At 39.5% G+C, this 16,928-nt stretch overlaps 1 protein-coding gene across 7 annotated transcripts in view; it reads right to left on the minus strand.

Moving 5' to 3' along the window:
* Positions 1-16,928, minus strand: part of LOC124113695 (oxysterol-binding protein-related protein 8-like) — a 151,975-nt gene that overhangs the window by 122,264 nt on the left and 12,783 nt on the right. For 2 of the 7 annotated variants that reach the window (XM_048385509.1, XM_048385507.1), the window contains exon 1: positions 8,751-8,884. The exons of 3 other annotated variants lie outside the window; for them this stretch is intronic. Coding sequence is in view for 2 of the 4 variants with exons in the window: in XM_048385511.1 (XP_048241468.1) it covers positions 8,751-8,784 (34 nt within the window). In the remaining 2 variants the exon portion in view is untranslated. Of the gene's footprint in view, positions 1-8,750; positions 8,885-16,928 lie in introns of those variants that run through there. 2 more of the 7 variants (XM_048385511.1, XM_048385510.1) reach the window with 1 other exon arrangement.

Genomic DNA, 16,928 nt, shown 5'->3' on the forward strand with positions numbered 1-16,928 from the left:
ACCCTACTGTCGTGTCACATTCATAACTCAAATTAATTATACACCAAACTCATTAAAATCAGTTCTTAGTGCCATCTACACCACTCAAAGATGAGGACACCCCATTTCAGGTCCTGTAAGAACGACCTGATTTTAATATGATTGATTTTTTACCACAAGAAATTGGCAACAAACTTACATCACATATAGCTCACATGTTGTACAGTGTTGTACAGGCGGTAATTATGCAACTCACATATGTGGATTTCAGCTTACTGAGCAAGATACAGATGTATATTCAGTGATTCTTTCTACATATAAAATACTTTGAGTACAGACTGAGGAGTGTGTATTGGCAGAAACAGTTTCGCAATATATTGCGATAGAGGTATCTGTATTTGGATACATATTGCGACATATTGGAAGATAAAGTGTTTGACACTGATCGACACTGATTGTACATGCAGACCCTATTTATAGTCGCCATGATTTTGTAAACATGGGTCCAGGTGATATAAAGACTTGAAGAAAAAAAATCACTTCTGAGTTTCCAAACATCATTTGTGAACTTCTGTGTAGGAGTCAGTATACTGTGTCTGAGGGCGATATTCATGTTTAACTGTGGCATAGTATCCAAGTGGGTTAGAACTATGAAATTGGCATTAGTACGTACTAGTACAAGCAGACACCTGCATGCACATCACTATATAAGTGCAATAATCTTGAATAAATGTTAAACCCCATTAAACCTCACCTAACTTGATCTGGTAAGCGACGCTCTGATTGGTTGAATGAAAGGTCGTTCTGACAAGATCCATAACGGTAGGAAAACTAAGATCTGATTTGAATGACAATGACACTGAAATTTCTGATCAACAAATATATTAGTGAGTGAGTATGGTTTTACGCCGCTTTTAGAAATATTCCAGCAATATCACGGCGGGGGACACAGGAAATGGGCTTCACACATTGTACCCATGTCGGGAATCGAACCCGGGTCTTCGGCGTGACGAGCGAACACTTTAACCACTAGGCTACCCGACCGCCCGAACAAAAATATTAAGCTGAGATAACAAAATTCCTCCCTAATAACTTCAGAAAAACAGACATGACCACATGTAGAGAGGACAATGTTTGCTCTGGAGCTAATATACAGTTCTCCAGTAGCTCTTGGTTATTTTTTGTTTATGTAGTTAGGTGTGGTGTTTTATGAAACTGTCTGTAGTGATAACACAAAGATTTATCACCTGACTACTGTACTGAATTACCCACACTGATGAGGGAGTGTTTCATGATCTCCATGCAAAACGCTAGCTGTTTTATACAAGGCTGAGAAGCACTTACATTGTTTCTCTTGTGCCTCAGGGGCGGTCGGGTAGCCTAGTGGTTAAAGCGTTGGCTCGTCACGCCGAAGACCCGGGTTCGATTCCCGACATGGGTACAATGTGTGAAACCCATTTCTGGTGTCCCCCGCCGTGATATTGCTGGGATATTGCTAAAAGCGGCGTAAAACCTTACTCACTCACTCACTCACTCTTGTGCCTCAAGAACATTTGTAATTTATTTTTTGTAGTTCAGTTGTACTTATAATCAACAGCAAGGAGAGCGTCCCATGCATGAAAATCACCCATAGTCTCACTACCACTTGTCTTATATTATGATCAATTTTAGACTCTTAACATACAGAAGTAGCTGTGAAATTTTATATTTTACAATACATTTCTCCTCTCTAAAAACATATTTCCTGATGCTGATTTTATAGAGCTGGCTTGACTTGCACTTAAATAATCGTTTTTTTATTTTGGTTTCATAAAATACACATATTCCAGTCAGTTGCATGACCATCATAACAGTTAAAATAGGGGCCCAGCAATTCCAAACATTGGGCACCTGGTGTTACAAGTATTGTACCAAACATTTGGTGCCGTGTTACAAATGCTGCACCAAACATTTGGTTCCATGCTACAAATATTGTACCAAAAATTTGGTGCCATGTGACAAGTATTGTACCAAACATTTGGTGCCATGTGACAAGTATTGTACCAAACATTTGGTGCCTGTTGTCACCATGGTTACACGTATTTTACCAAACATTTGATGCCATGTTATAAGTATTGTACCAAACATTTGGTGCCATGTGACAAGTATTGTACCAAACATTTGGTGCCTGTTGTCACCATGGTTACACGTATTTTACCAAACATTTGATGCCATGTTATAAGTATTGTACCAAACATTTGGTGCCATGTTACAAGTACTGTACCAAACTTTTGGTGAAATGTTACAAGGATTGTACCAAACATTTGGTGTCATGTTACAAGTGCTGCACCAAACATTTGGCGCCATGTTACAATGAACGTACCAAACATTAATACCATGGGGCCCATGTTATAACCCTAATCTCAAAAATTATAATCTAGGACATCCTTAAAAAAATAATGGAGCAAGCGTCAGGGACAACAGGTCCTTTCATTTATTCCTGAACCATGGAGGTAAGTTTTCCTGTATTCAATATTTCCAAGGGACCGATCATTTTATATCTGATGGGCCCTGGCTCAGATTTGTAGAAAAAAATTAAAAGGATGTTTTGAAGAAAAATGTTGCGAAAAAACCCACTATATTCGTCTCCTTTCAGAGAAAAAAGTGTATGTCTTTTATCAGTGACCAAAAAAACATCCTATTGCAAGCAAAAACCCCAATCATTGAGTATGATGGATTCAAAATACTACTTTGAGATGTTAAATTTGTAAGGGGTGACAGTCCTCAGGGCCTCATAATGCAGTGCATACTGTATACATGCTATCACATCAGACAAACCACCAAGTACATTAGACTGACATTAGTTCCAGAAATAAAGTTCTCTTATTCAAAAATACATATCTACAAAATAAAAAGTAAAATCCAAATGGAGCCCAGGTCATGCAAAATTTCTAGAGCTGAGTCAATCTAGACTTTCCAAATCATTCTAGGCTTGAGTTGGATTACATTTTAAATTATTCCCTTGGGTCTGGGTGAGGTGAGGTGAAATGGGGTTTTACGTCATTTTCAAGATTATTGCACTTATATAGCGATGTGCATGCACATTTGTTCGTTTGTTGTTTAACGCCGCATTCAGTAATACTCCAGCTATATGACGGCGGTTGGTAAATAATCAAGTCTGGACCAGACAATCCAGTGATGACATCATGAGCATCCATCCGTGCAATCAGGATCGATGATAATATTGCATCAACCGATCTCGTTAGTCTCCTCTTAAGACAAGCATAGTCGCCTTTTATGGCAAGTATGGGTTGCTGAAGACCTATTCTACCCCGGATCTTCACGGGTCTGCATGCACATGTGTGAGTGGCAGCTTAAATACTTAAGTCCAGACTAAACAGACTGCTAAAACACTAATGCCGACTATATAGTGCTAGCCCACTAAGATACCATGCCGCAGGTTAACACGAATACCCCACTCAGACAAAGTATACAGGCTCCGAGGCAACCAGTCCTTGTGTAGCCCCCTAATACCGAGCGCCAGGCAAGGTAACAACAAGTACCATCTTTTAACGTCCTTTGGTATGCCGCGGCCAGGGATTGAACCTCTGACCTTCCGCTCTGCCACTAGACCAGGGAAGAAGTCTCTTGGGTCTGGGTCAGACAGACATACAGTAGAGTCTTCTAACAACGTCTGACTCAGTTATATGACTCAGTTAATCATAACCAACTCTGCAGGCTAGTATGCACCCTATTATTAACCCTGGTTAATAACAGCCAACGTTTAGTACTATCTACATACTAAAATAGATATAAAACCATTTCATAAAGGTCGGCATTATTTGACACTAAACTGGGTCATGGGTCCTTGAGGGTTTCTGTAAGAACGTTTCAAGTTAAAGAAAGTGTTTAATTATGTTAATTAATTCCTAACAATAAACATGGTTATGACAAAGACCTCAAAATGTGGCTCACTGGATAGGTTGAGCTCGTGAAAAGGTGTATGAAACTGACTGAATTATTCATGCCACCTGCTTGTAAATACTTAAAGTGACATTGTGATAGAACAACAACAAGGAGCTCCAAATTCAGCACACTATGTCATAATTAACATCTGAAAGTTTACAAGCGAAAGGAGGAGGGCAGATATGAGGAGAATATTGCCCCAAGAACTAAACTGAGGTAGCTTTTATGTCAAATTTCACGCTGACTCAATGGTGCCATCAGCTCAGAGCAAGGGGGCGGTCGGGTAGCCTAGTGGTTAAAGCGTTCGCTCGTCACGTCGAAGTCCCGGGTTCGATTCCCGACATGGGTACAATGTGTGAAGCCCATTTCTGGTGTCCCCCGCCGTGATATTGCTGGAATATTGCTAAAAGAGGCGTAAAACCATACTCACTCACTCACTCACTCAGAGCAAGATGTTTCTAAACATGATCTGTACCTGGAGGATTCTAATTAGCAAGAGCTGCGGGAATAGGACTATTTGCACTGAAACAACTATCATCTTACTGATTTCCACAGCAGGTCGACTATGTCCTTGCACAATGTTCGTTTGTTTGTTGTTTAACACATTTGTTGTCAGGGTACGATGATATGCTTAGTCTCAACCAAGTCACCCACCCTGACGACCTGATCCACTTGGTCGCCTCTCACGTTGTTTGGTTGGTTTGTTGTTTAACTCCACGCTCAGCAATATTCCACCTATATGACGGCGGTTTGGTCTGTAAATAATTGTTTACAATCCAGTAATTAATATCAAAAACATCGATCCACACAATTGAAGATCCGGGGTAGAATAGGTCCTCAGCAACCCATGCTTGCCGTAAAAGGCTTGTTGTAAGAGGCGACGAACGGGATCGGGTGGTCAGGCTCGCTGACTTGGTTGATGCATGTCATCCATCCCAATTGCTTGGATCGATGCTCATGATGTCAATCACTGGATTGTCTGGTCCAGACTTGATTATTCACAGACCACGGTCATAAAGCTGGAATATTGCTGAGTGCAGCGTTAACAACAAACAAACAAACATAACAAAGAGCCTTTGTTCTCCTCTGTATATCACAAATCGACATATTAAGCTCCCTGCTCCAGTAGGCGCCACCCGACCAACTTCAAGAACAATCTGTAAGTAATCTAAGTGCCCCCTACAAAGACCCCAAACATTTACATGACAGTTGATATCTTCTTGTGTATTTTTTATCTTTTTTCAGTGAAGAACAGCGTATAATTGCCTTGTCATGTTCATCACCATTACAGCTAAGTCTGTTCATTCATTACTGTGCGCTCTCTGAAATATTTAATAATCTATATATTTTTAACTTGAGCATGCTTTGAATCAGGGATCCTAAAATACACAACTTGCAAGGGTGACCTGGCTCTAATCGGTCAACATCTTATTATGTGGGGTAGAAACAAACTTAAATTGATCAATAAAAACGTAAGATTTGAGATTAAATATAAGTGGACATAAGGTGAGGTGAAATTGGGTTTAACGTCGCGTCCAAGATTATTGCACTTATATAGCGACGTGCATGCACGTGTGTGTGTGTGTGGCTGCTTGTACTAGTCCGGACTGATGCCGATTTATAGTGCTAGCTCACTGAGATACCATGCTGCAGTTTTAACATGAATACCCCACTCAGACACAGTATACTGACTCCGATCCGACCAGTCCTTGTTTTAGCCCCTTAATGTCGAGCGCCAGACAGGGTAACAACAAGTACCATCTTTTAACGTCTTTTGGTATGACGCGGCCGGGGATCGAACCCCGGACCTTCCGCTCTCCGGGCGGACGCTCTACCACTAGACCACGGAGGCGGCAAGTGGACATGAGGATTTATCATCTAAATTGTATTTCCAGTTCTGCTAGGCATTGTTTTAAATGCAGTAATTAAGATTACTGTGTATATTTTATCATAAACTAAACTGGAAATAGCAATCACGCATACCAGTAATTCGGATAAAAAATACACAATAACTTCAAAGAATATTGATGCAATTATCGTATTGTATTTGAAACTATTATTTTATCAGAAATAATATATTCCAATATCATGTTATTAAAGTTGCAGCTTTTGCTAAATATACTTAAAGTAATAACAGAAATATGCGCACTTTGGAACAGCTGACTGATATTGCCGGATATTTTTTACAAAGGGGACAGTTTGACGTCGCCATTGAAGACTTCCAAAAACACTGTTGACCTGTTGACATTTTACCTAACAGTCAGACTGACATATGTATCCATTCTCTGTCAAGTAAAGTTAATTTCAAGGCGTCAATATCGGTAATCTGACCGTGGGTGCTGTATATAACGGTGAGTCTCTTCACACAAGATTTAGCGGAAATTAGTGTAAACAATAGTGAATGAAACTTTAAATAAATTTAATAAAAATAGATTACAAACATAAGCTGTTAAATGATCAAAAGAATTACATGTAAACAAAACCTCATCACATGCTACAGGAGCTACAAGATGAGTTTTGTATATTTATACTGGTAGGGGCAGTATTTCAGCCAGGAGTCAGGAGAGTCTAGAGTGATTCAGAAAATAAATTAGACTTACTCTAATAAATGTTTGATACAAACAAAAAACTCAATTTAAATTGAGAGTGAGTGAGTGAGTATGGTTTTTACGCTGCTTTTAGCAATATTACAGCAATATCACGGCGGGGACACCAGAAATGGACTTCACATTGTACCCATGTTGGGAATCGAACCCGGGTCTTCGACGTGACGAGCGAACACTTTAACCACTAGGCTACCCGACCGCCCCAACTTAAATTGAGAAGGAGCCCCAGTAGGATAGGAGATGTGCTGTGAAAAATTGGACCCTCTGGACCCACTATCTTGATCCACCATCTTGATCCACCTATGTTAAAGGACTGTGAGAGGCACAAGTATTATAGGCATAAAATAATAGATAAAAGAATAGTAATTAACAAGTCATTAAGACACTCATAGTAATTATATAAATAAACAAGATGAGGGGCTAACAGAGTAAGAAATAGGTATAATAGGTATAATAATGAAGCCTTGCGGCCAAAGTCCCGTAATTATCAAGTGACCATAGAGTGGGTTGACCAACAACACTAGAGTGAATAAAAGCTGTTGAACGAAGATCACTCTTTGTAGTTGTTGGAGTAACTACGGTAATAAATCCAAGGCCCTCGGGTACTGACATTGTACCTCTCGCTCGTTCCCGAGCGTCAGCACCAGAAACGAGGGGATTACCGTGGTTAGGTCGAAGAAGTACTCGAATTGCCATCCTGGTAATCAACAACAATTACCGTATTTTACCATCTTAAATATACCTTGGATACAAGCTATGAATGTTCAGCACTATAGAAAGTCCTGCTTGGGTACAACGATCCAGACCAGGAAATCATAATAAGGGGAAACTCTGGGCTTGAACCCAGGACCTGATAGATCGTCATGGATCCAGATTGAGAGTCACTGAGTCCATAGTCAATGATAGTACGTCAGGTGAAACGCGATACTGATGAACGAACCATCCAGCCAATACATCTGTACAACTATCATCCCATGACGAACAGGCCAAACACTTATCAGCTTATCTGCTGTGCAGTCCCTTCAACACAACCTAAAATAGACTTGCTTGAAAGAAACCAACTGATTATTAATCTATCATATTTGCGATGTACAAGACAGTAGATGCCAAAGATAACATCATTCTAACCTATACTTGCTACAAGGAGTCAGACATATTCTCTCACATTTGTGATCAAATTCAAGAAAGCATGATGCTTTAGACCCTTTAAACACAAAACCTAGACTTGCAATAAGGAAATTGACAAATTCTGGAGGACAGGAGCAGATACAACAAAATATTTCTAACACAATAACTAGACTTGCTATAAAGAAAATGATATATTCTCTCATATTTGTGATCAAATTCAAGAAAAGCTAGACTTGCAATAAAGAAATTGACAAATTCTGGAGAACAAGAAACAGATACAACAAAATATTTCTAACACAATAACTAGACTTGCTATAAAGAAAATGATATATTCTCTCATATTTGTGATCAAATTCAAGAAAAGCTAGACTTCCAATAAAGAAATTGACAAATTCTGGAGTACAAGAAACAGATACAAACACAATATCTAGACTTTATATTTTCTTTATATAGAAAATTATATAATCTCTCATATATGTGATGTACAATCAAGTATGATGCTACAACTAAACCCACCAACACACAACCTAGACTTGCAATAAAGGAAATCAACAAGTATTTATCTTTTATATCTGTGGTATACATGGAAGTAGATGTTTAATACACAACAATATCCATCAAATGAAGACCAAATATTTCATGTTTCAACTCTGACTTACTGCAATGATAATGTAATGAGATTAACGTACAAAAAGTTTATAAAAAGTTATATGAAATATTATTACACAATACATCTCTCTCCTCTAAAAAGTTTTATTCCTGATGCTCAGATATGCTTTTTTATAATCTAGATTGGTGTTACTTTTAAAAAATACCCATGTTCCAGTCGTGGTGCCGGCGGAATAAATGCAGCCATGAGAGCCAGATTCCCAGTAGATCAGCAACCCACACGAAACAAACACGCTGAAGAAGACCCAAGTCTTATCTTATCTTTATAACAGTGAAACCAGCAGTGAACAAGACTCAACACTACAGAAACATATCATAGAGTGAAACTGGCATGAAATGTACTCGACCACAGTCTGGCCCCTACCGGAGGTTCACATTGGGAGAGTGAAATGAACATGCAACGTACACGAAACCGACACCCACCTTGACACAGCAGATTCCTTCCTCGACAGTACATCCATGGCTTACACCTGAATCATGTGACCAGTCCTTGAATACACTACGCTATCAAGAGTTCAGCTCAGGTGAGTAATGGATGTAGCGACAGGTGTGCATGTCGTTAGTGACAGGTAAGTGGTGAGGGATGGCTGTCAATCACCCAAGGATCACTGGGTCAGCCACATAACAGTATTATAAGCCCGAGGAGGGGATGGAGAAACAGCCTGACTAGCTTAGGTCTACACTTCACACACTGACTCTGTTCCTCAATGCTGGTGTTTATGCTGGCTGTAGTCTCATTGGGTGCCGGTAACATCAAGTGTTGCTCAAGGGGCTGTCTACTTGTGTAGAATTACTAAGTGTTATGCTGTAGCTTGGCTTCATAATTCCTCATGCTCATAAACTAATTAATCTGAGATTGACTTACAGACCCAGAAGCTGACTTCACTTGACAGGCTTCATAAATGTTGAACCTTTCCTTCACGATTTTTTACAACATTACCACTCGAAAGTTAGGATGACTCATTTTTTTTCATATTTCTATAGTTAAGCTGTCATGCCATGAAAGAATAAACTTTAGTCATATGAAAGAATAGTGTTGTCCTTGACTCCTTTGAGTGGTACACCCAGCATCATTATTGAAGGGGCATAATAAAATAAATTTCAACTTCCAAGAGTGAAGTGGAATGAACCATTTTGTACCCACATTAACTGTTACCGTATTCGACGTAATAAGCGCCCTGCTCTAATAAGCGCCCACGGTGATATTTGCTTATATATTGGCTGGTGAACGATCCCAATTAGCACGCCTTCTGATTGATCAATGTTCACAAGACTAATTCATTCGCGTAAAATACGCACTCGTGTGTTATATGCACCCTTAATTATGGGCAATTAAATTCTGGAAAAATATATCTCTCGTATATAAACATTTCAGGCTGTAAGCAAAAAACACAAAATTTATCTTTCAACTCTGTTTTTTTCACCAAAATAATATTCTAATAAGAGCCCACTATTTCTAATTTTGAGAGCGCCCTGGGCACTTATTACGTCGAATACGGTACCTGCCATGTATTGCAAGTGTATGGGCTAAACCACTGGTAGTGTTCAGGCGTGTGTTTTGAGTTGGTAACTTTTTCCATCACCTTCAATCTTTTCATTGTTTTGGATTGTCGTTGTCCATTTTTCCATTTTAAAACATTTTTGCATCCTGTCAGTATGACATAGGAATAAACAACATGTTCATCAACTGTTAAGTATATATTTGACTTGATGCTAATGAATCTATACCTAATTCTGATAATATTCTTAGTTGAATAAATGGAACTAGTTCTAAAACTATTTCTTTATTTTTCATAGGATATCAATATTTGAACCTAAGAAATATCATACGTAGTCTCTTAATACAACTAAAAACTTTAAAAATATAAACACAAAATCATAAAAGCTGGGATTTCTACAATCTTATGGGGCAGTGGGGAAGCCTAGTGGTTAAAGTGTACGCTTGTCATGCAGAAGACCCAGGTTCGATTCCCCACATGGGTACAATGTGTGAAGCCCATGTCTCGTCTCCCAAGGAGAGATATTGCTTGAATATTGCTAGAAGCAGCTTAGAATCACACTCGCTCACAATATTAATTTGTTGTTGAGTTATGAATAATGAAATCACGATAATGTGACAATACTTGCAAAAAACATAACTACTACTCATAGGATAGTTTGAAAAAATAAATCATCAAGATTTTTCTGAGATGAATTCAATAAACAATAATTACATGATAGAGCCAAACTGACCCAATTCAAATCCACATGAGAAGACATATTTACAGTATATATATATATAGACATGCACACACAGTCATATCAGTATTCTATGTGTATATCCAACTAAATCCTAAGTTCTATTTAAACAGTTCCTCAAGCAAACAAGACCTGCACATGTCAACAATTGACATATAGCATTCCACTTGCACTCAATCTGCATGCCAACCCACATATGGCTTATGTTACAAAGATATACATATTCATGAAAACTAAAATAGGTCTACCTCACAACAGTGACATTTATATTTCTTGTTCCTATGGAGAGCATGAATTCTTACATCATTGTATGCGTATATGTCTTGTGACTGCAAGCGTGTCAAGGTCACCAGTGTATTTGGTCATGAGTTAAATGCAAACAGTGAGACGGCAAATTTGTTTAATGGTAAATTTTAGACCTTTTATTTCAAAATGTTCAAGCTAAGAGTGATATAATGTTCAACAAATCAAAACTTGAACAGAAGCTTTATTTGTAAATGTTGAAATGAAAATGAGTGAGTGAGTGAGTGAGTGAGTGAGTGAGTGAGTGAGGCCACACTGGGAGCATGTGTACCATGGTAATATACTGTGAGTGAGTGAGTGAGTGAGTGAGTGAGTGAGGTCACACTGGGAGCATGTGTACCATGGTAATATACTGTGTTCCCCCAGTGAGTGAGTGAGTGAGTGAGTGAGTGAGTGAGTGAGTGAGTGAGGCCACACTGGGAGCATGTGTACCATGGTAATATACTGTGTTCCCCCAGTTAGTGAGTGAGTGAGTGAGTGAGTGAGTGAGTGAGTGAACCCATAGAGGATTTATGCAAAGTATGTACACCAGCTTTAATGTTTATACCTCTATAAGTATAAACATGATAAACACAAACACATGCTTAGTCAACTGTTAAGTCTCTACAAGTCCTGCACCATGACTGTGGAATATATTTATTTTATGAAAACAAAACCAATCTAGATATATATACAAAAGCAAGTCTAGCCAGCCCATCAGCTCTCTCTATTCCATCAGGAAATCTGCAAATCAGTATCAGGAAAATGTTCAGTTTTAATTTAGAGGAGAGAAGTGTATTATGTAATATAAGATTTCATAGACTATATATTAGTCTAATTCTCTACAAACTGTTGTTATAAGCATAAAGATTCACACAGAAGTAAATATTTGTGTTAAGCTATTATGTCGACAGGGTCAACTAAACTCAAAAGCTTTACTAGCCCGGGTAAACATAGTCTGTCTTACAGACCCTGATACAAATATATATCAAATACAGCCCATGCAAGTCTATAATGTTTGGCAAGTCTAGATCACTGCAGTATCATGCAGATTTGTTTAGTCTCTGAAAATGAAGAGAGTCACTGGGCTCCTTTTTATTATATTTTTATTAAGATAACTGAACAACTGTTTTTTTTATGTACGATATGTTCATTTCAGAGACTAGATTTTAGTCTAGGGTAAACATAAAATGCCCATGTAGTGTTACAACAATGGGGAAAATGAGAAATTTGTACTAGCCCACAGGAATCTTTACTTGCCTCGGACTAGCGGGCTAGTGTTGATTTCTAACTCTAGATCAAACATGCAAATAAAGTAATGCTTAAAAAAAGCCAGGAAACTGGTCTTCGGAAAATGCCTTGAATCAATTCCTTTATGCTCCCTTCAGGCTCAGCAGGAAGGTCCTGCTCAGTTTCTCAGGATTTCTCCATCACACTGTTCTCAGTTTAATCTTTCACAGAGCATGAAATTCTACATCATTATTCTCAGTGTGGATTCACCATATAATGATAACCTAAACCAACTATGACCAATAATTTAAAGCCATTTCGATCTGTCCCCAAGGAAGCCTTTTATGTGTTTAACATGAGTGATTTGGCTTCGGTCGAGTGGGCGTGTGCTGCAGTCAGGATAAGCTCAATGTAAAACCTCCAATACAGTATTTCAGTTATAGCACAGCTTGATGTGGGAGGAAATCCTGAAGTGATGCAGGTCTTAGATCTTTACCACTTTGCTGAAACCCACGAGCGTGGGCATGGTGTTGACAAACCTGGAAATATAATGAAGGTGCATCTGCAATTCGGACCCACAATCGCAGGTTGCTTGCATGCATCAGGGATGCAACTCTGCCAGCGAATAGCAGCACCTTAGATGACTCTCGGGCCACCTGTGCCCCTCGGTCGTCCAAGGGGCGGTCGGGTAGCCTAGTGGTTAAAGCGTTCGCTCGTCACGCCAAAGACCCGGGTTTGATTCCCGACATGGGTACAATGTGTGAAGCCCATTTCTGGTGTCCCCCGCCGTGATATTGCTGGAATAATGCTAAAAGCGGCGTAAAATCAAACTCACTCACTCACTCGGTCGTCCAACAGGTTGAAGCCACATATAATCAACAATCTAATAAATAATCTGGTGATTCTGTAAATAATCTGTGGCTCCTTTTCAATTTAAATGACATTATTTGTTTTGATTAAAATTATATTTTCAGAGACTAAGCATTAGTCTATTCTGGGAGTAGCAACACATTTTTTACAATTTTTCTGGATCCCTGATTTTCAGATAAAAATCTCCCAAACAAGCCAACAATTGAAATCAGGAAGTATGCCTGAAGCATTGGCTTTGGTTGGTTGGTTTGTTGTTTTACCCCCCACTCAGCAGTATTCCAGCTATATGACAGCGGTCTGTAAATAATAGAGTCTGGACCAGACAATCCAGTGATTGATATCATGAGCATCGATCCACGCTATTGGGATCGATGACATGCATCATTCAAGTCAGTGAGCCTGACCACCCGATCCCGTTAGTCGCCTTTTACGACAAGCATAGTCGCCTTTAACGTCAAGCATGGGTTGCTGAAGACCAATTCTACCCCGGAATCTTCACGGGTCTCAGAGACTAAGCTTTAGTATATTCTGGGAGTAGCAACATATTTTTTACAATTTTTCTGGATCCCTGATTTTCAGATAAAAGTCTCCCAAACAAGCCAACAATTGAAATCAGGAAGTACGCCTGAAGCATTGGAAATCATGACGAATCATCAGATCAAAACAGAAATGGAATTGGGAATTTGCACAAAAATTCCAAACCCTGCGTGACTAAATATCTGTTGGCAAAATGTAGCCAATTCTATATAAGCTGTTGGAGAATTTCCCCATCACACTGTGTAAGTTGCAGGGGCAGAGTACAGTACAGAACTAGCTGCTGTGAAACTATAAATAAAGTGCCATGAAAAATGTTCCCGCTAGCTCACATGCATGTGCATGAGGTACAGGTAGCAAGATACTTTTACATGTACTTGTAAAACTGATTATATTTATCTGACAGTGAAATGGACTTCTGTCCAAACTCTGAAGATTTTATAGTGTGTGATAACAGCCAAAATACAGCATTAATGGCTGATTAAAGGCTTTGGCATTTGCAAGAATTAGAAACTTCTCATAATACTAGCTGCTGTGAAACTGGAGTAAAGTTAAATATTTTTGTGTTTGAGTATGTGAAAATCTCAGTAGTGAGTGAGTGAGTGAGTTGGGTTTAACGCTGCTTTTAACAGTGTTCCAGTTATATCCTGGCGTGTTAGCTTAACATGCTTAATGTGGGAGGAAAGCCCGAAGTGATGCAGGTCTCAGACGTTTACCACTTCGGTGAAACCCACGAGCACGGGTATGGTGCTGACAAACCTAGAAATATAATCAGGGTGAACCGGAATTCGAACCCACAATCATAGGTTTCGGGCCTGCCCAAGGGACACAACTTTGCACAGCGAATCGCGGCGCCTTAGATGACTGGGCCACCCGTGCCCCCTCACATCTCAGTAAAGAAGTAGGCTACACCACGACTCAGTTAATCCAAACAATTACAAATAATTTGAAATGAATAAGCTAATATTCCTGACAACCTTTATATGACATCATTGCTGAGATCATCTCGTTCATACAAAAATTACGCATAATGAGTCGAATGAGTTTTGTTCTGGACCATCAAATGTTACGATAAAACATTATATTGGTCAAAAACAATATTGTACATGCATATATCACGCATGTGTTCATGCTTTAATGCACGTATTGCTCACCAAATGGCCAAGCAAAACAAGCAAAGGGTGAGAACCTAGTTGACAACAAAGTCAGGAGCGTCAAAAGTCATTTTTACAACAGATGAAACTGGGAAATGTACCATGACATCCAGTTTAGGTGAGCTAATTATTTTACCATGTCATCATGAACAGTTGAAAATGATGGTAAATTAAACTATTAAACTATTATGGTAAATGAATGAAGTATAGACATGTGAGCAAGGTTTAACATTGATCAGTTTGTTAATAATATAGAAGAAAGCCCTATCAAAAGTTGATTATATAATGAAAACGTACTTTTGTCATAAATTTGTCTCCAGCAAAACGACTGTGTGAGTGAGGTTTTTTAACCCTGCTTCAAACAGTATTTCAGTCAATGATGCCAATCTTCTTGATGGAAGATACCCGTGAAGATCTGGGGTAGAATAGGTCTTCAGCAACCCATGCTTGCCGTAAAAGGCGACAATGCTTGTCGTAAGACCGACTAACAGGATCGGGTGGTCAGGCTCGCTGAGTTGGTTGATGCATGTCATCGTATCCCAATTGCGTGGATCGATGCTCATGATGTCAATCACTGGATTGTCTGGTCCAGACTTGATTATTTACAGACCGTCATCATATAGCTGGAATATTGCTGAGTGGGGCGTTAAACAACAAACAAAGAAACAAATCTTGATGAGGTGAGGTGAAATGGAGTTTAACGTCGCGTCCAAGATTATTGCACTTATATAGCGACGTGCATGCACATGTATGTGTGTGTGTGGCTGCTTGTACTAGTCGGGACTGATGCCGATTTATAGTGCTAGCTCACTGAGATACCATGCCGCAGTTTAACATGAATACCCCACTCAGGCACAGAATACTAACTCCGAGCCGACCAGTCCTTGTTTTAGCCCCTTAATGTCGAGCGCCAGACAGGGTAACAACAAGCACCATCTTTAACGTCTTTTGGTATGACGCGGACGGGGATCGAACCCTGGACCTTCCGGTCTCCGGGGGGATGCTCTACCACTAGACCACGGAGGCGGTCCTCAAATCTTGATGAAGATAACTAATGATAGCCATGGCAATAGAAAGGACATAGGAAGCTGTGTTTATGCCAGTTGGTTACACAACATACAACCATGCAGTGTGTAGTGTACAACAGGTACAGCCTGTCACTTGACAGAAGCAGGAGAACATTCATATCCCATAACTGTCATCTGGTGTGAAACGGCCGTAACACTGAAACAGTCAACACTGTGTTAACATGTTACACTATCATTGAGGCTACAAACATCCTGGTGTTGTCAGCTTTATAGTCCTCTTTGACAAAGCCATGGGTACTTAGAGTTGACAAGTAGTGGGACAGCGGTCATGGCCCAACACAGGAACTGTAGTTAGCCTATCAAAGTATCTGTGCATTGCAGTAGTTGGTGCCTTGATCCACGTATCATACTTTAAGGTCACGCATCACTACAGATATATCTATATATTAAACATTGTTATCACATGGTTGTATCATGAAAATAAAGTATAACTACTCTTCATTGATGAAACATACGAACGTTTCACATAGTTTGTTTGGTTTGAAAACAATGCACAGCATGACACTTTCTTCCAAGGCCCTTGGTTGATCTTTTCAACTGACTTCTATCTCGGTCTATGAATCCCCTCGGTCTATCATTTTCAATGAATCTTCTCGGTCTATCGTTTTCACTGAATCCCCTCGGTCTATCGCTTTCAATAAATCCCCTCGGTCTATCATTTTCAATAAATCCCCAGGTCTATCATTTTCAATAAATCCCCAGGTCTATCGTTTTCAATGAATCCCCCTCGGTCTATTGTTTTTAATGACTCCCCTCGGTCTATCATTTCAATGAATCCCCTCGGTCTATCATTTTCAGTGAATCCCCTCGGTCTATCGTTTCCAATGAATCCTCTTGGTCTATTGATTCCAATGAATCCACTCGGTCTATCGTTTTCAATGAATCCCTTCGGGATTGCTATACCTTTTCAACCAACTTCTCCCTCGGTCCATCTATTCAACCGATTCTCCCCTCATTCTACCTCCCCATCGCTTTTCTACAGTCACTAAGATCTTTCTAATCAACCATTATAGATGTCTACTCTTGCAATCTTTCATGCCACAAAGAACTTCCACTGACCTCTGGCTTCAGACAAGTGGGAAAAACTACAGACTGACAGATCCCAATACATGTTCAACACTCATACACAACATCTTGCAGACACAGTCATTTCAAACATGGGACAATTGTGTGTATCAATTACCTTCCTCTGCAGGTTATTTGTG

Source organism: Haliotis rufescens, unplaced genomic scaffold (assembly GCF_023055435.1).
Source record: "Haliotis rufescens isolate VD_foot unplaced genomic scaffold, xgHalRufe1.0.p SCAF_6, whole genome shotgun sequence".
NCBI lineage: Eukaryota > Metazoa > Mollusca > Gastropoda > Lepetellida > Haliotidae > Haliotis > Haliotis rufescens.